Raw genomic sequence first — 27,408 nt, 5'->3', positions numbered from 1 at the left:
CCAGAGTTTGTCCCTCGCCTTTTCTCTGGATTGATTTCATCTCTAAAGGAAAGAGGGAGTCTGTATGAGCGGTGCCAACGCTTTGAAACTGAACCATGATTATGCAACGGGTTAGAAATTCCACCTCCTTTAACGTTACGTCTTCATGGTAGAGTGGTGTGTAACTGTAATAGTTTGTGAATATTTTGTCCCAGCTAAGTTAACCCATTCAGTGCCAGCCATTTTCAGAATTTCTACCCCCGAGTGCCAGCTGTTTTTGAGCATTTTGACTGATTTTTAAAGACCCACAGAATATTTTGTATCATGACAATCTGAATTCTGATCAGATTTTGAAAGATTAAAGTCTCTAATTTCATCAGAAGAAATATTTTTCTCTAGCTTGTTTCGTTCTTCTGTAATTGAATAGAGAGACATTTCACTCCTATGGGGAATTTAGGAACTCCAATCAATTTGGATTGTGGGAGGTAGCCGGAGTACCCAAAGGAAACCCACGCAGCATGGGGAGAACATGCAAACTCCACCCCAGGACTTGAACCCAGAACCTTCTTGCTGTGAGTCACCGTCCTCCACGACTCGTGCTAATTTTTGGCAAATCTGAGGGAAGTTGTGTAGACTTTGTGACCCTGGCTTTCTGCTATGTTGACATTTTATCATTTTTTTTTTTTGAGAAAGGTCTAGTCTGGAGAAACTTCAGCAGCATCTCTGAGTTTGTTCTTTGATTTGTCATTTGGGGCGTCAGATCAGCAAATAAAATACAAGTCATTATCTACGTAGGATTTTTTCATATAACCATCTGTATTCATTTTCTTGTTTAAAGAAAAGAAATATTTCATGGCTGCTTTCCTGGTTTAAAAGGCTTATTTTTAAATGTGGCCGTTGTGTTTTTGTGTTTCCACTCTCAGAAGTTTAAGATTTGAGGTAAACTCTGTATTTTACATCTACATTCTCAATCAGTGGAAATAAATTGTGTATGAGCTCAAACTGAGCTCATACAGCTGTTGTACATTTTGCCTAATAAATTTTCTAATTTTCTCTGGTTGTTCCTGTGTGACTAGTGGTGTCGGATGTTACAAATACAGGAGAACAGATCGAAGCATCACACAAAGATCTCATATTGTTTTTAATCAAATGGACACAGTCAAGGCCACAGTCCTTGGCAATACAGTTAAACTGCTTTTAATAAAGACTCTTTTAATAAAGAGTCATTTACACTGTACAAGTGCCACTGGATTCATGAGTATCTACCAGCTAACCATAATGTTCCTAACCTGTTAAACAATAATAGAAATACAAAAAGGAAAGAACACTTCCAGTTTTTGAAAAATCTCAAATCATAGTTTGGTTACTAACCTAGCACACACACACACACACGTTATTTCCAGAAATCAAACTGGTGAATAAAACTCAGAAGCTTCATCAGGGGGAAAATCACTCTAAATTAAAAATATATATAATTATTTAAAAAAAAAAAATGCATACTTGTTGGCATGAAGTGTTCAAAGTTTCAAGTTCCATCAGTGGTTCATTAGCAATAATCAGCCACAATAATGCTGAAGCTTCACCTGTCCTTCAAGCAGCACTCACTGCATTATATTATCAGTGAAATGTACTTTTCCCCTATTGGCTAGTGTAGGTGAGGAAATGACCTTGTTTCAGACCCATAGCAAATTGGCTCAATGTAGAAAAAAAAAAAAAGAGTTCAGTTTGGCAACAAATTGATAGTAGGAAACTGGCTGCATCTACAGTGGCACACGTTGCATGTGTGTCGTATACAAACAAACATTTAGTTACCTTCAAAAGCCTGTAAACATTTTAGAGATGATACTAAATGTAAGAGGTAGGGTGACAGAGACTGGGTCAAAATAACACTGATTTAATCAAATTAAGAATTTACAGCATTGGACAGATTTAGCTGAAGAATGTGCAAGTAAATGTGTTAATAGTTATTCCCAGAAAAATAATCCCATTTGGCTTAGTGCATGCATTACTCAACATTAGTTGTGTTTTGTTTCAAATATTACCAGTAGCATCAAACGTGTAGATCTCTGTCCATAGAGGAAACACTGAAGGCTCTAAGCTCACTACTGTACTTTAACATCAACTGTTGGTCTTTACAATAACAGTTTGCCTGGCACCATAAATGTATCGGCACATGTTAAGAATGGCTTCCATCTTCACATTTATGAATGAAGATTATGGGTTCTGATTGTCAGTTCTGTAAACCCATGGATTTGTAATATATATATTAAAAAAAAAACTTTCCGTGGCAATAAGGTTTTCACCAGTCAAAGCCGACACCATGCTGACTTCTAATGATTGGAATGTAGTGTTTCTCTTCGTGCACAGGGTTCATCCCATATTTCACTTCCTAAACACAGTCATGTCTGAAAACAACATACGAGTCTGGACGCAGGTACGCTACATTTGATGGCGCACTGTGAGTTTCTCTCACGTTGGATTGGAGGAGCAGCGCTGTAGAAGGAGGGCGTGGCAGGTGTCGCAGACTCTCACTGGTTTGGGTGACGCTGGGAGGGGGAGCTCATTGTCAGAGCAGCTGTTGCAGAAAATCTCCCCACAGTTCCTGCAGTGGTGCTGAGGACAAAGACAGACAATAGAGACCCACTGACACATCCATCACTGCTATAACGCCTAACGTATCATATTTGATACATGAGTTCTCTCTACATCATGAGTGGTTTTTTTTTTTTTTTTGGCAGTGGCTATTCGTACAGTTGCCGTATCAATATGCCAACGTTCTATCTGTACGCAGTGGCCCTATTTGGCCAGTTTAGGTCAGGTGACTAAGACTAAACGTAACCCTAATCCTAAGATGCTACGTACGTCTACTTCAGTAACCGTACCAATTGCACTGGGAGTTGTCCGTATGGCAACTGTACAAATAGACACTTTCTTTTTTTCTTGAAAAACCCAATGTTAACAATTATACACATGCAATAAGGACAATCCACCATGGGGCAGGCATTAGTTCAGCAGAGGCCTTTTCAGCAACTCTACAAGATTGTCATTTATGAAGAAAGATGATTTTAAAGGAAGAACTTTTCCAATTTTGAAAAGATTAAAGAAATGATATTAGTTTATATTTCATAATCTCTGCTTTAGATTTGATACAGCAGGTATATGAGGTCATATAACTCTAAATCAGTCAATTGTTATTGTATTGCATTTCATGCATTTTACATATCATCAAGCATCAAAAAGTATTATGCATGTATGAATTACCCATTTGTTGCCATGTTGGTCATTTATTATGTTTTTGTTGGTAAAAAAAATAAATAATAATAATATTTGAGAATTGAGATCAGATGTATTAAATATGATGCAAATTAAAACTATTTGATTTGATTTGATTTTTTGGTTGTTCATAGGGACCAACAAAAGCTCCAGTTTCAAAATATTGGAATTTTTGGTAAATGATTTAATGATTGAGGCTTTACAGAGATGTACAATATATATATATATATATATATATATATATATATATATATATATATATATATATATAGGTACATGGGTCTGTGATGTGAGAACTCACCTTTCGTCTTGAGATAGAAAACTCCTTCTCACACAGCTTACAATGTGTGGCCTCTTTGTCTTTTAACCACACCTGACCTCCCTGAACACAACACAGCAAGAGACGAATGCAGAACACATTACACAGCAATCAGAAAACACACTGTTTAGGATCTGTGATCTGCTACTTTACCTGAAGAGCTTTGTTGGCCTCTTTGATATCCTCAATCTTTAGTTTGGATCTGATGACAACGAAATGGAGACATTTAACATTCGTACATTTATTTATCAGTTATTCAGTGAAAATGCAAAAGAAAAAAAAAAAGAATCACTAATTTGGTGCAACTAAGCATTTGCCTTCAAACCATCCGTTCTAACTTATACACCTGTTTATTGTACATGTATATTGAAACCACTGTGTAGAAACAGACAAACTCTGCAATCAAGGACTTAACAAACAACAGTTTACCAGCATTTCTAACGTGTTTTAGGAACAATCCAACAGTGCTGTAACGACTGACTGGAGAACACAAATGCAGAATAAAGAAAAAACAAAGAACCAATGTTGTTATTCTTCCTTTTCAAATGTTAGGTCAAACTTTGGCTTCATAGAATGTCTTTCACAACTGAAGGATTCAAGTATTTATCATTTGTTGGAAATTCCTCATCAAGTCTTGTTTTGTTTTGTTTTTAAATCCACCTTTTAAATAAAAATGTCAATCAATGAGACAATTATACAAAATTACATGAAACACAAGGAAACCAGTGTGTGGAAAGTTAGAGAATATTTTAGAAAATAGTGATTTAATCAATGACTACCTGAGGTAGTAACCTGTTAGGTAATATTGTTTTGTTTTTAACGTCGCAGTATTTTATTTTATTTTTTTACATACTCGCTGAGTTTAGAGCCGAGCTCCCCCAAAGCTTGTTCTTGGTCCTCACAGATGGACTTCAGCTGAAGGTTTTCATCCTGGAGACGATGAAACTCCTGAACAAACACACACACACACACACACACACACACACACACACACACACGCAGAAAAACAAAAATAACTCACTAACAGAAAACAAACGTCACTCGTACCATCGCTCAGCTGCTCACATCTGTACACATCTGTGTGTGTCACTAGCCTTTTTCAGCCCGTTGATCTGCAGAGCCTCAGTGCTGAGCTGAGCCACCGTCTCCTTCTCTCTGTCCAGATCATTCTGTAGCGCCTGTCTCCACTCCCGCTCTATCTTTAGATCTGTCTCCAGCTGCTGGCTGCAGATAGAGCACACACACACACGTAGCACACTTAAGAACACATTAACCTGTTCACATGAAGTACAGCATAGACATTTAGTGTTAGAGCAGCAAAAGCAGTGCTAAGCTTATGTGCAGTGTTGGGGTCAATTATAATTGTAATTGCATAATTGATAATTAACTACAATTATGACACAGTTATATTTGTAATTGCAATTGGCAAAATCTGCTGCTGTTGTAATTGTAATTGAGCACAGATAATTGACTTTGTAATTGTAATTGGCATGATATAAAAATTGTTATTTTACAATTGAATTAAACTCAAACTCGGGGAACCATGTTACAGTTCTAAGTCTTACACATACAGTACATAGTTATTAATTATTAAAATATGCTTCAGATCAACTTTTCCCACTACCTGTCACTTCTCTTAAGGATCATTTTACTATTTTTTTAAAAAAATAAATTAAATCTATGGCTATACAGACAGAAAAAATATTAATACCAATATATTCATTGATTAGGGAGTTTACCAAGATAACCAAGAGATGAAAAACTAATTACACGATAGATAATATGTTTTAGTGTATTTTACAGCTAATTTAAGACAAGGGTCAAACTTATCCGTTATCATTAGAAATGCTAACAGAAAGCTAACACAAGAGGAAGGTTAAGTTTATTAAGGGTAATTTATTATAAGCTCAGTAATTGTGATTATTATAATTTATCTTTAGTAAGTGACTCTGGGGGGGAAAAATAATAATTGTAATTAGGGTTTGAAGTCCCAGAATGGGACAAAGGAACCTATTGTAATTGCTTTTATTATTATTATTCCACAGCCTGCCTTTGATTGCTAATTTGACCCCCTGAGAATGCCCGAAGTCCCACCAAAAATTGGCACGTACCTCAGGCCTGTTGAAAAGTTTGATAATTGGCACAATAAAAAAAATGAGGATGAGCAAAAAGTTACCGATGACCCACGCCCAAAACTAAACAGAAAGTCAGCCATCTTGGGTCAAAGGTCAAAAATGGCGAAACGCATTTGCATAAACTAGTCTGAAGGGCTTCATCCGATTCCCTTCAAACTCATCCAAAACACTTAAAACCCACTGAAAATTAAAAATCATCAAAGGCATTTCCGTATTTTTGTTAGCACGCCACAATTTCAAAATCCCCATAACTCTGACGCACAAATTTTGATCAGCTTCAAATTTAACGCAAGTGATATTTGCCCAACTCAGAGGGAGGGGCCTATAATGTCACTGGAAAATCCTTCGCCATTTTCCTGAACATCACATTCAAAATGCTGCATTTTGGCTATTTTTCAATGAATTTGCATCACATTCACTGAGAGTGAGCGGCATCTGATCCTGAATATTGATGCACTGCAAAACTCTCAACTCAACTTTATTGATATAGTGCAAATTACAACAAAGTCATCTCAGTGCGCTTAACAAAATATAAAGTCTATAGTAAGAAAAAGAACCAAACAAGATCCAAATGAACAAGCATTTAGCGACAGTGGGAAGAAAAAACTCCCTCTATTTTATAGGAAGAAATCTCCAGCAGAAGCAGGTTCAGCGGTGGCAGCCATCTGCGTCCACTGGTTGGGTTAGTGAACAGAAGGACAAACAGGGTTTGCTCACTCTCTCAGTCAAATAAACACATTGGAAAATAATTGTACGATCACTTCCTGTTTTTTCACATTGGTAAGTGCATCAGCACGCCATGATAGACAAATACATACGTCATATTTGATACACATGATGGCTGTTCATCCCTAAACAAGACTCAATGTGAAAATTCCCCATCACGCCTTCAGTAGGAGGGGCCTATAATGTCACTGGAAAATCCTTTGCCATTTTTCTCACCATCACAGTCTAAATCTGTATCTTGGCTATTTTTTGATGGATTCACATCAAATTTGCTGTGATTGATTTTTAACTGGTTATACTGGTTTTCACTTTATCTAATACTACAATGTTATCTGGCCTTCTAACTAGTTTTACTGGTCATTCCTGTTCTACTGCAATGTCATTGCTATTGCTAAGCTAATGCTAGGTTATTGCTACGTTAATACTATTGCTTGGTTAAAGCTAATGCTAGGCTAAAGCTAATGCTAGGCTAATGCTATTGCTAGATTAATGCTAATGCAAGGTAACTGTTATTGCTCGGTATATGCTAATGCTAAACTACTGCTAGGATAGTGCTAATGCTATTGCAAGTCTAATGCTGGGTTATTGCTAATGCTAGGTTAATGTTATTGCTAGGTTATTGTTAATGCTAGGCTAATACTAAAACTAGGTTAATGCTACTGCTAGGTTAATTCTAATCCCAAAGCATTTGAAATACAATATCTCAGCTGTTTTTTATACCAATTTGCATCAAATTTGCTCAGGCCAAACCCAAATCCCCAGCCACTTCTTCGGACCCTATGACGCCACTTGAGACATTTATTTCATTTGTAATAGGAAAAAATGGCAGTCACTGTAATCATATTGAAGTTATAATTGGGCATGGATATTTGAAGATATAATTGTATTTTAAAAAAAGTAATTGACCCCAACCTTGCTTGTGTGTGTGTGTGTGTGTGTGTGTGTGTGTGTGTGTGTGTGTGTGTGTGTGTGTGTGTGTGTGTGTGTGCTTACAGCTGCTTTTCTCTGTGTTGGATCTGCCGCTGCAGGCTGTCAGCCTTGTTGGCAAAGTCCAGCTTGAAGCGGCGGGTTCCCTCCTCCGCTGAGATGCGGTGCCTCTCTGCCTCCTGTAATCTGCACCATTATAACCAGGGACAAACTCAGGACCATGGAGAGAAAAAACTGGGAGAAGAGTAGAGGTAGACAGACACAGAAACAGAGGAGGGAGGGATGTGGGTTGGGGAGTGCTGAGGTATGGGAGAGGTTTGGGTGAAGTCGAGTGGAAGCTCCTCACAGGAGGGTAAATTAAAGTTCTGTGGAAGCTGAAATGAATCAAAAAATAACAGAAAAAAGCTTCATGATGGAAAGGAAAAGGAAAGAAAATGCCGATCTTAAAGCAACGCCCTGAAGTACGTGTCAAACTCAAGGCCTGGGGGCTAAATGGGGCCCTTTGGAACATCCAATTTAGCCCACAGGAAAAAGTAGGAAAAAATGAATTATTGTGTAAATTACTAACTAATTCAGTTGTAGATCTCTCAGCTAGATATCCCCAAAATAATTCAGAAATTCAAAGAAACTCCACAATATTAGCAGAGCTCACATTTCCCCCATGCTCATATCACATGATGATGGCAGTCATTTTTAATCTCAAATTGTTAAAAGAACTCTCAATTCTTTCAAAATCCTGCAATTTTCTTGAATTTATTCAACAAAATTTCCCCAAATTATATAAAAATTGGTAACAAAATCTAAAAAATGTAAAATGAAGATCCTGCAGGGAATGATACAGTATGTGTGATATTATCAGTGCCATACATATTTTGTAATTTCCTTCTACGTGAAAGTGCAAACTAGAGAACATTATTGTTCAAATTACTAATTTTCCTGTGAAAAATCTCTTGCCCACTAAAGACAAACTGCTCCGTATTTGGCCCCTGAATTAAAACGAGTTTCACACCCTTGCCCTAAAGAAAGAATCATTGTGTGCTAGGGCTAAGCTATCATGACAGCTCTTACTGGCCCCATAATTTATAATCAAGGTCACATATTTTAATCACAATCATTCAACAGTGCACTGAGAGTGTCCAACAAACTCAAAGCACACACAGCAGTTCACAAACACCTCACTTTATTGATATTGGTGGTCAAAGACAGCAGTGAGTTTTTATTCTACAAACCAGGATCATTATGAACACAGAGCTAGAGCTGTGAGAATAATTATTCCCTTATTATAAAAGTCAATAAATAATGTAAAGTCAAAGCACACAGTGAATGTTTACAGCTGTGAGACAACAATCCTTAAAGCTCAGAACACATGGATGGAGCCAGTAGTTTAAATCCACTGCCCTGCATTCACTGCACATGGTGTCTGAATGATGTCAGTGCTAAAGATATGAGGCTCTTCTAAGTACCCACAATCCATTGCAGCTCATATAACATGACACATTAATGCTAAGGCATTACAGTTCCCTCTCTTTAGAAATGAGCTTTGGGACACAGCAGGCTGCTCACAACCAATCAAAGCCCAGGGCTGACTCAGCAGGATTCACTCACACACCGTCCAACAGTGAGCCATCAGACACTGTCTGTGAGGGTATACAGACAACTACACAATTATACACCGTTTACAACTGTTCTCCTATTATGGCTTCATTCAAACAGTGTCAGCTGCTCTAATCTGACGCCACGCACACACCTATTCCTGCTCTACACCTGACACACACACACACACGCACACACACACACAATTTAGGTTCAGCATCGTTATGTGTTTTTTGTTTTGTTTTTTAAAAAAAATTAAAAACGTATGTAAAGATTAATGACGAATTGTTTTCCCAAATTGTTAAAAAATGAATTAAACTAATTGTTAAAAAATGCAATCTACACTTTTAAAAAAACTTTTCTAAATTATTTATGTCCAAATTTCCCCTTTTCATCTTTACTTAATTCTTAACTATCCAACATTCTCTTTTCTATGTCTCCTTGATAAACAGACTAGATCAAGTCCAACATAAGGTTATTCATCTTGAGAGCATTTTAAACTGAGCGTTTTATTCTTCCTCACACCAATCTTCACCTGGCTTTGCTTCTTTGCCTCTTCCTACTCAGACATCACATTCAAACGCTATAACAGACTGCTTTGACTCTCATAGGATTAAAAAAAGCAACACCGAGTGAGGATGTGTTCTGTGATCATTGTCGTTAAAGAGTACCTAAACCCCGAAACCCTTTTTTCCGATGAATACAAATGTATTTGGGTATGAAGTAGTGCAGTTGATTGATCCTGGTCCATCTCGCAACATTTTAGTCAAAATATTTGCCATACTTTATTGTAAAATGTCAGTGACTGCCCTCTATGGGTTGAAATCCGGCAATTACAATTGATTTTTGCAATTGGCTGAGAACAAGATCATGTGATGTCCCGGGACCATCTTGTGTCACAAACTAGCACTGTTAGCCCCGCCCTTTTATAAAAACTAGCACCTGTGGGCTCTACAGTCTGTAGTCAGTAGGTTGGATTGAGAGAAGACTGAATAGAGAGGTATATTGAGTAATGAGTAGCTAGTTAACATTAGTGATTGACCGATTCATCGGCCGGTCAATTTAATTGGCCGATTTTTGGGTGTTTTACGTGTATCGGCATCGGCCGATGCGCCGATTCACTTTATAAACAGAGCAGCTGCTACAGGGCTCCGTGTTGCTGCAGACAGAGTGTTTAACTTAGCGGTTCCATGCGTCGTGTGTGTGTGTGTCTTTCCCTCTCTCTGCTTCTCAATTAGCGCTGCATTGAGAAGTTTTTAACTTTTAGAAGCAGTTTACTACTTGTTAGAATATTTATTCTTGTTAATGTTGATGCAATTTAGAAAAGAAACTTGAACAGTTTCTTGCTTAATGCGCATTTGACATCACATTATATTCCTCTGTTAATTTATGTCCTGGGGTTGTGTTGGAATGGACTATTATTCATGGTTTCTTTTTGTGTTTAATACTATAATTATATATCCTTATACTCAATAATTCTGTTAATAAAATATATCTTCAGTCAGGCCAACTTTTGTCAAAGCCATTTTCAGGACAAGGACGAACAGTTCTCGTTCATAATATTTCATGAGATGTCTCACACTTTTTACTTGTTCTTGTTCTACATCACCTGTTTTTATTATTTGTTAAAATGTTTTACTTGGTGTCCTTCTACCTCACCTTTGATCATTTCAATAAACTAGTACAGTGCCCGTCGGAAGTATGTATTCATGTGGGAGCATAAGGGATATATTTGCGGGTGCAAAATGTGGGTGCAATTTTCCTGGCTTAATTCTATGGGACATGTGCATGACTTCATCACTTTCATATTTTTTTGTATGGTGTATTTTTCTGTAACGTATGTTTTTTGGAGTCATGTGTATTTGGGTATCTTTCTGTTGTCTTTTTGTGCATAAATGTTTGCTGTTTTTTTATTTAAATTTTTTTTGTAATGTATGTTTTTTTGGAGTCATGTGTATTTTTGTATACTTATTGTTTTTGTTGCTATTAGTGTGAATCAGGAGTAATTTTGTGTATTTTTCTGTAAATGTATGTTTTTTTGAAGTCGAGCACAGTGCCCGTCGGAAGTAAGTATTCATATAGTGGGAGCTTAAGAAGAATTGTCAATTATGGGCATAATAACAACATTATAAAGGGGTACATTTGCAGGTGCAAAGTAAAATAGCGTGTGCAATTTCCCTGGTTTAATTCTATGAGACATGCGCAAGATAAATGTGTTGTTTTTTTTTTTTGTTTTTTTTTTTTTAAACTAATTTTTATATTTTTTCGTTTGGTGTTTTTTTTGTTATGTACAGTGTCTGTTGGAAGTATTACTCCAAAATAACAGATACACACACTCGGGGTATTTGGAACCCGTTGACCGAGTTTCAGGTCGAACTGGCACCGCGTCTGGGAGATATTTGCTCCACACACACACACACATCCACACATCCATCCACACAGACCTCCCTTGCTTTTATAGGTAGATGTTCCTTTTTTTAAATTGAGACTTGTAGCATTTATCATCATTGTGTAATTTTTATGATGTAAATCAAGGGAGCAAAAATAGTATCGGCTCAAGAAAATCGGTAGTCCGTATCGGTCATCGGCTAAGGCTGATGGGAAAAAAATCGCTATCGGCATGTTCCCTAAAAAACCCATATCGGTCGATCCCTAGCATAGCATAGATTGTTCATTGGAGATTTTATAGTATAGACTGGGCGTGTCTTAAGCCTTATAGAAGCCCCGCCCATAATCAAGGCATTTTTTAAATTTCCCTCCTAGTGGCAGGTCAGGAGAAAGCAGGGGTTTATTACTCTTTAAATGCTATGACAATGATCACAGGTCATAACGACGGTGCTACAACTACATAAAAGAGTCTAAAATGACCTCACTGTCCAGTCACTGTATGTAAACCCGTTACTGAACAATGTAGGAATTTAAATATGTACAAGTAAATAAAGTAGTGTACACGTATATGAAAATGTGTCCTTAGCTTCTATTAGTTGCAAATTTGTTGAGTTAAACAAAGTGTGTGTGTGTGTGTGTGTACATTGTAATCACATCCCAGTAGGTTTCTGACGATTTCAGTAAATCAAGCAAACATGCAGTTCAACATTAACCTGTGGCTCTTCTAAGGCGCCCTCCAACAGAATGTGTAACTGAATCAACCAATGTTGTTTGAGTGTGTTGGTTTGGTGTGTGTGTGTGTGTGTGTGTGTGTGTGTGTGTGTGTGTGTGTGTGTGTGTGTGTGTGTGTGTGTGTGTGTGTGTGTGTGTGTGTGTCCTCAGAAGGAGATGTCCTTGACTAGCTTGTACTGGTGCTCTGTGTCTGTGCTGGCACACTTCACGAATGACATAGCGAGTGTTCTGGTCTGACTGAGCAGATCTTTATCGCTGGACACAAAAAGCAGGCATGAAACCAGAAGAGTGCACATGAGGGTTTCAATGGAAGCAGAGTGGATGGATGGATGGATGGATGGATGAGAAAAAAAAGGGAAAAGCATTGGGAACGACGAGAAAAAGAGAAGAAGGAAGGAAGGAAGGGAGGAAGAGAGGATGTCAATACATCGGTTCTCTAAGTGGCCCCGGTTACACTGAACACCTTTAGTGACTTTCACCATCACAAGCACAGCAGAGAGCTTTAAACACCAAAATGGGATTTCAGCAACCAGCTTCACGCTGTAATCAGATTACTACACATGCATGGATGTCTTTTCCTTTTACACAACACTCCAAAGAATGGATAAATGCTGAGAGGAGGATGAGGAGGAGGAAAGGTGGTGGAGAAGAGGAACATCACACGAAGCTTCAGAATTCAACCATCAAGCCAACTTTGAATGTGTACACTCAACAACCACATGAAACAAACCCAAAGGTTGGATTTTAAGATGAATATTTATGTATTGCTGATTTTATTTTCCTCATCACAGTCAGCTGTTATCAGCAAACTCTAAAAACATGTGTAACCAGAAATTATGTCTGGCAGAATGTGTCTATTTGGACTTTCAATAAAAACAACCATAATAACAATCCCAGGCAGATTTAAACCAATGGAAAAGGAGAGGGAATGGACTGTACCATCAGGTAGAGAACAGGGTAAAGGAGGGATCCAACAGCACCAGTAAACTAGCATGCTATCATACATCCACATCCATACACAGTGGGAAAAGACTCGGCATGCAGGGAAATGATCAGGATAGGTCAGACATGATCAGGCCTCAGGGTTTCCTTATCTTATTATTGATTTATTTATTTATAAAACAGAACATTGTCTTTAAAAATGTGTGCCTGCATTAATTCAACAGGGCAAAGAGGACTGCAGCTTTTAATGATAGTGAAAAAAAATAAAATCACATGAACAGATTTTATCTTCATCTAGTGAAAACTCACTGTTGTACATTTTAGAAACACCAACAGAGCCACAGTAAAAGAATCTAAGTCACATGCTGCTGAATGGAACTTAGTATCAGAATAAGTTGCAGATCATGAGACATTAATCATTTGTACTTTTTGCTCATTCTGGTTCAAAGCTGTCATTTCTACCTCGGTCTCAGTCTTTGTGGAAACCCTGAGCACTAGTGATGAGAAAAAACCTTTTGAAAACAACCTTGATAGCTGTTTTTTTTACTTTTAATAACGTTTTAACAATAAGGTATTTTTGGGCCCAACAAAGGCAGATGCTTGCAAACGAGCTACCCTAACAACAGACGCTCTAACGTACTGTGGAGATACAAAATGATTTAGATGAAGCCTCGACATGAAGTAAATCTCACCTTTGCTCCAGCTGCTTCATGGTGGCAGTGATCTGATTGGTCTTCTCCTCAAGACGACTGATCATACTGTTCTTCTTCTGCATCTCATCATCAGATGACTATAAGAGATGACAGACGAGCCCAAGTTATCACCAAAATACGAAGCGGCTATCCTGAAGAAAACACAAAGATGTACCTGCATCTTCTGGTACATTTCCACATTGATGGCTTTCACCTCGTCCAGCTGGTGTCGCAGACCGATCAGAGTGTCCTGCAGAGGAAATACAATTCACTTAATGTTGTTGTATAAATGCCACAAAAATCACAGATAAAAAGAATAATAAAAAATGCACTTTGTAAAGTACAGATGCATTTCACAGCTGGGCTACAAATGTCTGCTGAGGGTGTTTTGATGTCACTTAATTCGCATGTTAGTGATGAGAGGCTAAGCACTCCTGCAGCGGCCAAACACAGTGAAATGAATCTCACAAACGCCAGACACAGCCTAAACAAGGACAACCATTAGCTCAGCTAATAACAAACCTAAATATCTTCTAAAACTGCCCTATTTAGTCCAAATGAGTAGGAAAAAGTGAAAAGACTTTCAAAAAAAAAAAATCTGCTGACCTGTTTTTCATGAATATCTTTTTCCAGAAGTTTCATTGCCAACTCCATCTCCTGTTTCATCGACACCTGCACAACCAACTCATTCTCCACATCCTACAACAGAGTGAATATGCACAGATGAGCTGGTGCTACGTCTGCAGTGTGTGTGTGTGTGTGTGTGTGTGTGTGTGTGTGTGTTGGACCTGTCGGAGCTGACACTCCTCCTTCAGCTGTCGTTGTGCCTCGTTGTACATCTCATCCAAACCTTGACTCGACTGTTTGTAAGCATCTCTCTCCACTGACACATCGCCGTGAGTAACCTACCAAAAATGATGGTGGACACAGTTATTTCATTATGTCATTATGTCAGATTTGTGTAGTTACCCATACCAGCTTTGTGACTCCAGCAACAATAGCTTGATCTCCTTTTACTGAAATGTATGAATATCAGGGTTCTCACCAAGAATTTGAGGGGGATCGCGAAGTGCGCGAGCGAGGGCAGCCGGCGCAACTGTCGTCGGGGTGTCCGGAAACTTGGAAAATGTATAACCCTCTGACGGCCCAATTTTGTGAAGCTAAAGTTTTTTTTTAATAAAGTTTTGTTACTTTCTTACTTTGAAGCCAAAACGTATTTTTGAATTGGTGAAGGGTTTTGTGAAGAGTTTGTAATGCTTGGTATAGGTCATCCACTCAAAAACTCAAGAGAAACTGGATAGAAAATAACATTTAATTCAAAAGACTGATTCGAAGACGTGCTTTTCAAATTTAAATGAGGTATTATGTGGGACTCGCAGGTTTGTATTGTATACGTGTGTTCATTCACTGTGATTATTCTTGTGGTTCTTTGCACTAAAATAGAAGAATCGTTTAGCGTTTGGTAATTATTAGGTGTGCAACGATCATTCAATCTGGACTGATACATCAGTTAGGACACAATACAACCAAGTCGATAGGAATTCAAACCATTGATCAATGTCGTTAAAAGGAATGATTTTATAACAAATGTCTGAAACAATAGAACTGTCAAAACATAAAAATTGGTTAGGTGAAATGTCTATATAATACCGTCTTTAATCAATTGTAGGCCCCTGAATTAATTTGAATCAAAATCAAATTGTGGCAGATTTTGTGATATTGACAAAAATCATACTGTTGTCCAAAGAATTGATAACAGATTGTTGTGATTACACAGTACACAGTAATTAGGCTGCATTTTTAGAGCTCAGGTTTTCTAGCATTGTATCTGTGTGTGTATGTGTGTGTGTGTGTGTGTGTGTGTGTGTGTGTGTGTGTGTGTGTGTGTGTGTGTGTGTGTGTGTGTGTGTGTGACAGCATACCTCTAAATGTTGCTGTGTCTTTAACAGAATCAGGCTGTTCTCACTCCTCAGCTGCTGGTTTTCTTCCTGAAGTTTGATGATATTGTTCTTAGCAATGGCTAACTGTGAACAAAACATGCACGTGTTGACTGAACGGTATGAAATGAAGCTAGTTTACAGATTTGAACATATCTCATCCGAGCACACTTTGCCTGAAATCTATCCGATCTTACTCACCTCTTCTATTAGTTTGGAGTTAGACTTCTCCAGTGATTCAACCCTTCCGTGCAGACCATTGACTGTGGAGCTGGACATAAATACAAACACATACATGACTCATCACTGGGCTCTGATGATTCAACGTTTTCACTTGTTTTTACTTTAATTTAACTGGTAAATGTGTTGTTCCTACAAAGGATGCCCAAGAGAAGCCAGTAGAAATTAAGAATCAAATATCTTACCTAAGCTGTCGGTTTAGTTCCTCAACATAGTTCTTCTGGTCCAGGATGGATGCTATCTGGCTGTTCCTTGAAAAACACATAAAAAAAATATCCCCATCATTTTTTTGGAAAAGAAACTCACTGTTGCTTCAAAGTGTAAAAAAAACCTACCTCTCTTCACTTCTGTAATCATCAATGTCATTTTTCAAGTACATAGAGAAGTCGATTACGCCAACCTTGGTGAAACAAAAATTAAAATTAGACAGGGAATGTACACCATGAAAAGTAATGATAACAGAAGCAGAATTTTAATATTAATTCCTGTTCAAACAATTGGAATTGTAGGAATACCGTCACACAGCAGGGGTTACCTGAGAATCCAGGTCCTCGCCTTTCACACAGAGGTTTGCATCGATCACATTCAGACCCACCAGCAGACCCACTATCACTGCTCCCTCCTCCTCCAGCATCAAGGCTGAGCTCTCATAGAAATCACTGACAGAAGAAACACCACAGAGCTTCATTCACCCTTTCCTTTTTTTGGTGAGCAAAGTGCTGCTATCTATCTATCTATCTCTATGTGTGTGTGTGTGTTAATGTACTTAAGCAGGTCTTTTCTAGTGATGAGGAGTCGCAGGTAGTCGGCCAGCCGTTTCTGCATGAGAGCCAATCGCAACCAGGCTCTGGCCCTGCCCAAGGGAGTCCTAAAAACCACACGCACACACACGCACACACACACATTCAGAATATTTTGGCAATTTCAAAATTGTGTGTCTGGATGATTTATATACATAAAATTAGAGGATGTGATGTGATTCTGTGCAGAATATTTTTAACCTACTAATGGACTGTATGATAAATAACACTTAAAGGTAGGGTAGGCTATTTTCAAAAGCTAGCATGATTTTGAATGTAGCCTCCCAATGGCTCCGCCTTTACCCCCTTTGCCCCTCCCCTCTTTGCTTCGTCTCACTCACATGCATGCCCACAGCTGCTGCAGAAGAGGAGCTCAGCTAATCGTTAATATTGTGTAGAAACTTGATTGTCTCATGTCTCATTCAGCAGTAAGTAAACAATAAACTTTACCATTATATATGTTAAAAAACGTGACCAAAAACTCTGTTTTAACTCTGTCAGTGTAGGGGTAGGCGATATGGAAAAAATATCATATCACGATTGTTTCTTTGTGAAATCACAATCACGATTTTATGGACCAATATGGACCAATATTCATATCTCTATATTTTTCCTCAAAATGGCAATAGGTGATCTAAACTCCATTTATTTATTTTTTTATTTTTTTCAAAAGTTTTACAAGAAAAACAATAATGGGTCAAAATCAGTGGAGAAAAATGCCACAAAGACCCTTTTATTAATCACTAGCAGCACAATAACAACATTTTGTGTCACTTTTGACTTTTTCCTTCATTAAGGCTGAAATGTGATTAAATTATGTAGTGTTGCTTTTTTCAGGGCAGCTCTGAGTTGCTGAAAGTAGTTTTTAAAGTAAATCACATTCAGGACACTGTCTCTTTAAGAATATGGAAACAGCACCGTGAGCTACAGCAGCAGCAGCAGCTCTCCGCTACAGCGCAGCGACAGAGCATTAGTTATAGAAGCGAAACACATGCAGTGTTTTCTCAAACATATTCCAGCGCTTCGCAGGACAGACAGACATCTGCACTGAGCCTCTGACAGACAGTCGCTAACAGAGAGGAAGCAGCACAGCTAACTCTGTGTGTCCGTGCACTGGGGGGAGGGGGAGCGGAGTGTACTTCTGCCCCATTTAAGCGCTTAATAATCTGTAATGTCTGTAATGCTGACTAGCAAATGGTGTGATTTGACACGGCACCGCAAGGGGTAAAATGTGAACTATAGACGGTTCTACGATCTCTGTGATTTAGGAGATCGCCGTCATGTTGTAATCCTTAACGATCTAATATCGCCAGATCGAACACCCTTATGTCAGCGGTGATGCGCTTTCAGTGTGAGCTCGTGCATACGAGGGATCGAGAACGAGCAGGGAGACACGGAGACGTGATTGGTTAAATAAAAGGGTTAATTTTTTCCATTGGTCAAAGTTATTACACTTTTACAGCTGCTACAGTTGATGGATTTTCTTTGTTCCTTTTTCAGAGCACATAAGATCTTAATTTCTGTCAGGACATAAAAAAAAATTCACCCAAAAACTTAAAACCCTAGCTTTAAACCTAAGCTAACTAGCACACACCCTATCACTGTGTATTCTTCTGTTTTTCAACAATTTCATTTTATCCAAAAACCACGTACAAATGGAACAGTCAGGGTTAAGGCCCAGGTTGAATTTGAAGCAGTGACCCTCTGATTACAAACCACGCTACCACTGACCACTGTTTCTAACCTTTGGGTCTGCAAGTGGTGTTTGTGCAATCCTGTGTAGCTACATGCTGGCCTGACTCAGCATCTCTAAAGGAAACAGTCCCTATCCCCACATTGAAACAGCTCCCTGTTCTTTATTTTTGCTGTAGCTGATAAAAAGAGATTATTTCTCCCTTTTATTTCCTTACTAGAGGCTCTGCATCATGATGGAATATAAGGTTGGTCTTCAGAAGGATCTGAGAAAAAAAGGTTCAGCAACAAAATCCTTGCTGGAGGGGCTCAGGGACTTAAATCTAACTGAAGGATACACAACTGGACATTTGTAAGATGTTATTTCAGGCATTACATATTTCACACTATCAACATTGGATGAGTGCTACCAACAAACCACTGCAAAATAAAAGTTATATTTATGTTGCCTCAGACACAAAACTGAAAATTGTTTTACTTACTGTCTCAGACAGGGTTCCTACAGCTTCAGTCAAATTCAATTCAAGCCTTTTTAATGCCATTTGAAATTACATTGAAGACTTCACAGTAAATGCAATTGGGGGAAAAATGTCACATCAATTACATAGGGTTAGGATATATTTTCCCATTGTCTAGTGCAAAGCGCAACAGGCGGCCCCCAAAGTAAACACAACAATACACAAAATGACAGTAAAATACACACAAAAAAAAAAGACTAAAAAAATTAGAATCACTCAAAACACACAAGATGACTACAAAAATAGCCAGAAATCTATTAAACAACATAAATACAAAAAATAAAAATCATTAAGAAAAGCCATTAAGAAAAATCGTCATTGGACAGGCAATTTTATTTAAATGTACATTTCCACATGTTGTTAAAAGTTGCTACAAGTAGTACGCACATCTGCATAGAGTCCCTCTGCAACCACGTGACGTCACTGTTTTGCAGTTGATTGTGCAATGTTAAAGTAAATTACATATTTTAAAAAAAAATAATGTTACCAATTATTTTGAAACATGAGACTAATTACAATCATAAAATCCTACTTGTCACGTGTTAAAATTTAAGATTGTTGAAACACTGATTTAAGACAATTATGACAATTAAGGCCTTATTTTTAGATCCATTAATGTAATGCCTTTAAAGTTTTTTTAGGGATCTGCAAGAACCCTGCTCAGAACTATAATGTATATGTTTGGTATTAAGAAACATAATGTGAAAAATTAGAAATGCAAAAGTGAAAGGTGAAGTGAAAGTAAATAACACAAAGACACTTCCACATCCGTTCAGGTCTACCCATCATATTTCTTATAATTGTGTGCTTGGATGTAGCTTGTTGCGCCCTCACAGATGTTTCGCACAACGACAACAAAACGTGTGAAAGTGATTCCTTACTTTAGTCCAGGCAGGTCACGAACGGATGCTGAAATCTCTGCTGCCTCAGGACACAGTTTCTCCACCAACTCCAAAGGACCCCATAGAGACTTATTAAAACCCAGGAAGGACTTCTTCACTACAGAGCAATGCAGAGGAAAATATCTGAGACACACACACATAACGTAAAGGTCAATGAGACCCATACGCTCCGTTTACCTCTGAGTCCATGTTTGAGGCAGTGCTCCATAACCACAAAGAACTGCTGAAGAGGTGGGTAGTCCGAGTCTAGAGTACGCCCAAAGCTCAGAGCAGACTCGATCAAGCCTTTGATGCTCAGTTTGGCCATGTTGAGCAGGTTGGCTCTCTCCATAGCCATGGGGTCTCGCAGGGCTGCACACAATAAACACAACAACAACATTGAAATATACTCAATTAAACAAACTTTGTTAAAACAATATAACTAAATGATTTAATGCCATGTAAAAAAAAAAAAAATCTAATTTTAAAAATAAAATTAAGAAATTCAAAAATCCTACTTTTAACTGATATAGATTCAATTTACATGCATGAGCTCCAATAGCAACAAAAACTTTTAGGACAGCGCTAAAAGACCCAAATGTAATTAATAAATCTGTTAAATTGTGCAATCACCTGAAAAAACGAATAAATAACAGGCATAACTACAGCAGCTGTAGCTACAGACATTAATGACAGTGAACAGGAGAGTGTGTAGCCAGTATTTTCAGGGCTAAGGACTGTGACCCTGCATAGAAGTGTGCTTTTGGACCTCAAGGTTAATGAGTAGCCACGCAGTATAACCAGGCCAGAGCCACGTCAAGCACTAATGAAGAATGCAAGTCGCTTAGCAATGTACAGGAGTTTTAATTGGTGCAACAGGCTGGGCTGGAGACATCTATGTGTACAAGCCAACAAATGCATTCCCAGAAGGTGCCTGGCTGTGTGGCCTAAAGGCAGGGAATCCTCAGAGCGTTGGTCCAAACAAACAGCAAGAACGTTACATTAAAGTTGTAATAAGCATATGGATATACACTCAAATATAGGATAATGTCAGCACAAATGTAAAAACATTTATCAGAGTAGCTACTAGTAATGTAAATCTGATCTGAGTTGTTTGAAAGCTTCTTACATAGACTCATGTTACTGTAAATGACTATTTTAGTAAATTTCTAAATCAGTAATTTTACTAGTTTAATTTTAAGTTGTAAAATACAGGTAAGTAAAGTAATTAATTACATTTTTACACTCAACCATAACTGAGTAAATTGTTACTTTCAGTTTTTTGTGATTATTTCCTTATTTCTGTTCCATGGTCTCTTCTAGAGCTGCACAATTAGGGCCAAAATTATAATCACGATTATTTTGATCAATATTATAATCACAATTATTCATCATAATAGGGAAAAATCGGTGTTTTTACCTCACTACTTTTAAACAACCAACATGTGTACAGTTTACAGTTCAAAATTAAGCTTTAAAATTTAATAATAATAACAAAAAAATTAAAATAACCCAAGAATTTAATATGTAGGAATAAAGACACTATTACAGAGTGCAGAGCCCGTATTTTAAATGTAAATATTGCTGAAGACCAGGTTAATTTAATCGTGGCAACCAAAGTTGTTATCAGAATTAAAAATAGATTAATTGTGCAGCCCTAGTCTTTTCATAAACTAGTCTATGAAAGCACATTGAACATAATCCATATGTTCTTAGTCATGCCTTTTCTGATCAAAGCCCAGCCCCTGTCTATGGTTCAGTTTGGGGTTTCTACCTATTATGTAGTTACCCACATGGCACATTGGGCATGGCACTGTTTTAAAGTTCATAAATGTAGCTACACATACTTACGGACTGAGAATTATTTTTATTTTGAATTGAATTAATTGGTGTTGTTTTATTTTTTTTAAATAATTGTTAATTTTGACAAACTTTTTATTTTACAAAGTGTCTATAGTTCCGGACCTGGACCTCAGACAAATCTGACTATTGTTCAGGCACTTCCTGTGCGCATACATAAGCGTAATGTACCTGTTTTAACACTGTGTTAGGATAGCTGAGTGGCCTAAGGTGCTAGACTTAAGGATGTTTCTTTCTGCTGAGGTGTGTTCGAATCCCACTTCTGAAATATTTTATTTTTTTCATTTTAACATATTTAACACGGCAAATCTCACTTTTAAAAATACATATACGAAAATAAAGAAATATTTTAGGGTTTTTCCTGGGTTAGGGATAGGGATAGAGTTAGGTTAGAGTTAGCTTAGGGCTATAATAAAACTTGACAAACCTATAGCAAGAAGGACACGGGTCCGGCAGTGACGGAACTACTGGCATTCGGCTTACTCACAGGAAGTGCCGGTGTAGTGTAGAATAAACCTATCGTGAAAGTTTCCTACGGTAGACAGTGGGTATGAACACCTTGTGAACTGTGCATGTGTGTCTGTCATTTTGAAAAAAGGTAATCTTTCCTTTATTTTTCAGGGTTAGGGTCAGAATTAGGGTTTATCATAGTAGGAAAAATTAAGGTAGCAAAATATTGTACGTATACGGGTAAATAAACACTACACTATTAGTGCGCATGCGCGTGTAGGAGGCTTTCACGCGTAGGATTATTTTTCACTACACCGGAACTATAGTCAGGATTGTCTGAGGTCCAGGTCCAAACCAATAGCAACAACCTTTATTTTATATAGATGTATTTGCTGAAAATAAATGAAGTTTCAATTGTGCAATATTTCATCTGTTCGTTTTTAAATTTATACATGAGATGTTTAAGTATATCCTTCTTCTTTAACTGATTTTGTTTTTTTCAAATGCAAATCTTTATTTTTTTCCTTTTCAAAAATATTGTATCGTATCGTCCCACCACTAATACTCACTACTATGATATTATCAACAACACATGCTAAGAAAACAAGAGATGATCAGAGAGCCTGGAGCACAATGAGCCTCCAGAGGCCTGAAGAAGGCCAATGTTTTCCATTAGCATCAGTGCATCCTGTGATGCTGCAGGATGCAGACAGAGCTGAGGGATGGAGACACCACAGGGTATTCATCAGAACCAATAGGAATAAAAGGAATGATGTGTTTATGTGTCAGAGAGTGGATATGTCACATTGTAACCTTTACCAGAGCAGCTACAGTATGAATAAATAGATGAATGTGAGGCTGGACTGGACTGGATCCCAGTAGCAGTGAGTAGCTCCTCCTGGTGCTCATCAGCCTACCTTGGACGGTCCAGTCCTCGGACAGAGACGTCCTGGGCTCAGACACTTTGGGCAGGACGTGGATGCTCCCTGATATGGTTTCGGACGCTTTACGGGCCAGAGCGAAGATGGGAGCCTGCCATCGCCCATCTCCGCCTCCCTTCGTCCCGCTGCTACAGCCCACCTTGTCCCCTGCAGATGATTTCTCCTCCTGTAGCCTCAGAACCCCAAACACCTGGTTCCTCTCCCTGCCGCCGTCCGCCTCGGACAGAGCCAGGTCCTGCTCTCCGGCTGAAGCCATGCTAGAGGTCCGTATCTCTCAGAACCAAAACACCGCTAAACAGTTCAGCCAGTCAGCATTGTTACCGCGGTGGGAGACTCTCAGTATCCGAACAGCACCGGTCGAGGCACGGACAGGTCTAACGTCTGTCAGATACACACCGCCTAGCTAACACCCACACGTCCGTCCGTCCCGCTACATGACGGACATTCCCAGTTGAAGGACCGGCGCGCACAGTTGCTGCTGCTGCTCGGTAAACGCGTGTTTTCCGCTCATCTTCGCAGAATACCGACGTGTTTACAGACAGGTAACCGACAGACGTTGCACCTCCGGAGGGGCGGTGTCATTCCGGAGGGGCGGTGTCTATATCAGTGGCCTCAGAGGCACAAAGGCAGCTGACGTCACCCTGTCAGCAGATGCTCAGGGTGGCCTGCTGCCCCCTGTTGCCCCTGGAGGGAACTGCAGGGCTGGAGGCCGCAAGGACAGGGTTGGGGTCAATTATAATTGCAATCGCGTAATTGATAATTCATTACAATTAAATCGTAATTTTAAAAATCCGTTTGGTCTCGTAATTAAATTGTAAACTAGATAATTGACTTTGTGATTGCAATTGCCATAAAACTAAGAAACCATGTTGCAGTTCAATGTACTGTTCTACACATATGTAGTGAACCATTATTAAAATATGTTTTTTATAAGGCATTCCCAATTTTATCATTTTTTTAAAAAATGAACTTGATGGGTTATAGTGATTAGTGACACAAAAAAGGCTCAGACGCCCACACCAAAAACATTAAAACCAATATTTTCATTGATTAGTTAGCAACAAGGTAACTAACTGATATGAAAAAAATTAGATAGTAGATATTTGTTTGTAGTGTATTTTACAACTGATTTAGGACCCGTTATTATAAGTGATGTTAACACAAGAGGAAGGTTAACTTCTATCAGGTTATTTATTTCAGGCTCAGTACTGAAATGTAGTAGTTGAGAATGTAATTCTAATTGACTTTCTGAGGATAAAAATAATTGCAATTTCATTGAAATTGGAAAAAAAATGGTGGTAGCTATAATTGTAATTAAATTGTAATTGAACATGGATAATTGAAAACATAATTGTAACTGAAAAATGTAATTGACCCCAACGCTACCGCTAGGACAGTGGACAGTACCAACTTTTTCTTATTTTTGAAACCAAGTACCCCCTTTGTCTGATTTCAACATTTTGCTCAGAATTCCCTGAAAAAAACAACTATGAAGCATAATAATGATGGAATGAATGAGTGTTAACAGTTTGTTTGAAAGAATCCCATTGTAAATAAGTAGACTCAAAAGTATTTAGTGCCTCTTGAATTAATATCTTTCTATAGTTTTTATGTCTTCTGGTAATCTCCCATCTGGTGTGGGACTAAGACTGACCCTTGTATTTTCAGTTCATGTTCTAATCAAGATCATTTTTATCATCATTATTACGATTATCATTTTAATTAAAAAGAAAAATCACAAAACTTTTCATGTTTTCATTTGTTAATTTTCCACTTGCTCTCTCTCAAGTACCCACTGTAATGTTATCGCGTACCCCAAACCCTAACCTAAAAACTCAGTTCAACCTAATAATTCAGTTCAACTCAAAACACTTATTTTTAGAAACATTTTTTTTTTAATGAATTTGTTTTTCTATTTTTTTATAGCAGCTACTCCCTGCACTCGAGGTCGTGGTGATCCTATGGTGCCCGCACCATAAAGTTATACCTTTCAATGAAGAAAACCCAACATTTCCACATGAGCAAGCATTAGTGACAAGCAACAACAAAAACACACCAAATAAAATACTCCCACTTGCATTAGCTTGATTTAGAAAAAAGCTGAAATTGTTAATAACCTTAAATATAGTCCTGTACCAATTTTTCACACATTTATAGCTTTACTCAGGACTCTCCTACTGTGCAGCTCCTGATTCAAATGATCTAGAATAATTAAATAATGTTAAAATCTATCTAAAGCCGAAACATTCACCCATTTCCAACAAGGATTTGAACCAAAGTCCTTGCAGTCATGACAACCAGCCTCATATCTAAAAGATCATGCTCATGTTAGGTTGGTCAATTATTTCTTTTTCTTTCTGAATCATACATTCAAACACAATGAAGAGGTTTAAGGGAAATCTTGAAAAAGCTTGATAGAAGCAGGATTGATCATATTTCAAAGACAGATTTCTGCACAAACCTTGGCTGCAGGCCAAACGCTCCATGCTCTCACTGTGAGTGATTCCCCATCTGTGGAGGCTCTGAGGTGAATACATTAGTCTTTCCACTGCAATGACGAAAATGTCTTCCTTGATGTTACACCACCAGGTACACTTCAGTTTGATTTATTAATTCCCAGGTTTCTTCTTAAATCTTTTATCCTCCAGTTCCTTTGGCCAATACCAGATTGGTCAGGTTTGATCGTCTTCTGAGGTAATGCTTTTTCTACACAGAAAAAAAAACTCCATTGAGAATAAGGGAGACATATACAGGATACATATATATATACTGTACATATATATATATATATATATACCTGTACTTTATTATTGTCATTGTTTACTAAATGACACTGGTGAAGTGAAGATACAAACGCTTATTTATGGCTAACATTCTCTGTTGTCAAGAAATATTTAAGTATAACCACAAATCTATCTGAATAAGAGCCTGATCCTGAAGAGTACACAATCTGTTATTCATGCAGCAAAAACAAGTATTGCTATGGATACTCGTAAACTTTACTGATGAGTCATCATGTACTAAATATCATTTAAATGTGTTTTTTTTTTTCTCAATTAATGTGTAGGAGCCTCACCTTTTTCTCTCACATTCTCCAACCGATCTAGGGATAGATGTAAAACTGTCCAACCACATCAATGGTATGTGATGCTTGATCCATTAGACCTAGTTCTTCTATACTTTCCAATAAAAGAGAAGTAGCCCACAGGCGACTCTGGGCTGTAAGAAACCAAAAACACAGTTTTTCTTCCCCTTCTGTAGTTTTCTCGAGTTCTGCCTCAAACTAAGCTCATGGCTGACCAGGAGTCATATGACTAGCTGTGTGCATTTTTTTTTTTTTTTTTTTTTGCAAGCCTCATCTGTTTGCGGCCTGGCTGTGTCATAGCTAAATAACAACGCTGCTGCTACCTTGTGGCTCATTTTTATCCATTTAGATCTATTCACAGATATACTTGGTTTCTTCTCATATTAATGCATTTCACAAAAAAAATTCTTACACCTATTGATATGTCACATTTTGATGAAGCAAATGTGTCAATTACTGTATGTGTTGTTTACACAGACTGTCCAGCTTCCTCTGTGAACCACACCTTAGCTTAGCTGCGCACACACACGCACACGCACACACACGCACACACACACACACACACACACACACACACACACACACACACACACACACACACACACACACACACACACACACACACACACACACACACACACACACACACACACACACCACTTCCTTCACAGCATGTACCCCCCTCTATATGCAGTAGACTGCTTAGTCAACCAATCAGAATGCTTTACTGTGAAGTCTGTTCACCAATAGGAACAGGATGCTGTTTCATTATAGTGACCAGCATTTCACTGTGCAGCAGCAATGCACCAAACTAAATCCAAACTACAGCTAATAAATAATATAAGTCGCTGTGGAAAAATAAAAATATATATAGAAAATGTAACATGCAGCTGATCCTACTCACCTCATTAGGAAGAAGCTAGAGCCTGTCAATCTATCTATCTATTTATATATCTCTAAAGCACTGGTATTTTGTGTGGTCATGTCAGGCTGAATCCCTGCAGTTCACAGGCTTTAAGCTGATGCATGCTCTGGGAATATCACTGACAGATACCACAACCACCACGCCCTCAACCCCCACCCCCACCACACACAGCACCCAATTGCAAGAGAGCATATAAAATGAGAGGGGGGAGGGGTGGGGAATAAGAAAAGGGGAGAACGAAAATGCAATGTGAGAAAATTTGTGAATGAAAATAGATTTTTTTTTGTGTGTGGTGTGTGTAAACGGATTTCATCTGTTCTCTGATCGGACTTCAAAGAAAGATCTTTGTGATGCGGAGAAACAATTGGCTTTG

At 38.1% G+C, this 27,408-nt stretch overlaps 1 protein-coding gene across 6 annotated transcripts; it reads right to left on the bottom strand.

The window, feature by feature from the left end:
* Positions 1-1,203: 1,203 nt before the first annotated feature.
* On the bottom strand, positions 1,204-27,135 carry rufy2 (RUN and FYVE domain containing 2). Of its 6 annotated transcripts, XM_028443067.1 has the most exons (21): positions 27,015-27,135; positions 26,102-26,244; positions 25,487-25,731; positions 19,973-20,146; positions 19,775-19,892; positions 16,650-16,751; positions 16,419-16,542; positions 16,219-16,283; positions 16,069-16,134; positions 15,845-15,914; positions 15,629-15,730; positions 14,495-14,611; positions 14,313-14,405; positions 13,882-13,956; positions 13,707-13,804; positions 7,426-7,545; positions 4,666-4,795; positions 4,425-4,519; positions 3,725-3,773; positions 3,554-3,634; positions 2,449-2,592 (listed from the first exon to the last, which is right to left on the bottom strand). In XM_028443067.1, exons 3-21 carry the CDS (start codon positions 25,560-25,562, stop codon positions 2,449-2,451), a joined length of 1,899 nt encoding a protein of 632 aa, XP_028298868.1. In that variant the 5' UTR covers positions 25,563-25,731; positions 26,102-26,244; positions 27,015-27,135. The 6 variants fall into 6 exon arrangements, with proteins under 6 accessions (XP_028298866.1, XP_028298864.1, XP_028298868.1 ...); XM_028443065.1 differs by lacking the exons at positions 25,487-25,731; positions 26,102-26,244; positions 27,015-27,135 and adding an exon at positions 23,002-23,645 and having other exon boundaries at positions 1,204-2,592; positions 15,629-15,694; XM_028443063.1 differs by lacking the exons at positions 25,487-25,731; positions 26,102-26,244; positions 27,015-27,135 and adding an exon at positions 23,002-23,281 and having other exon boundaries at positions 1,205-2,592.
* Between the last annotated feature and the right edge of the window lie 273 nt (positions 27,136-27,408).

Source organism: Gouania willdenowi, chromosome 3 (genome assembly GCF_900634775.1).
Source record: "Gouania willdenowi chromosome 3, fGouWil2.1, whole genome shotgun sequence".
In the NCBI taxonomy this organism is placed as follows: Eukaryota; Metazoa; Chordata; class Actinopteri; order Blenniiformes; family Gobiesocidae; genus Gouania; species Gouania willdenowi.
The sequence above is the reverse complement of the archived record's forward strand: the minus strand, read 5'-3'. Positions and strand labels throughout refer to the sequence as shown.

What these genes read in the sequence shown, in the direction of transcription:
- rufy2 (XM_028443063.1), bottom strand. Translation starts at nt 23,281, where the DNA reads ATGGCTTCAGCCGGAGAGCAGGACCTGGCTCTGTCCGAGGCGGACGGC. An exon ending in ACTCCAAACTAATAGAAGAG is followed by an intron (nt 15,731 to 15,844) that starts GTGAGTAAGATC and finishes TTTTGTTCACAG; the next exon opens with TTAGCCATTGCTAAGAACAA. An exon ending in AGACACAGCAACATTTAGAG is followed by an intron (nt 14,612 to 15,628) that starts GTATGCTGTCAC and finishes CATTTTTGGTAG; the next exon opens with GTTACTCACGGCGATGTGTC.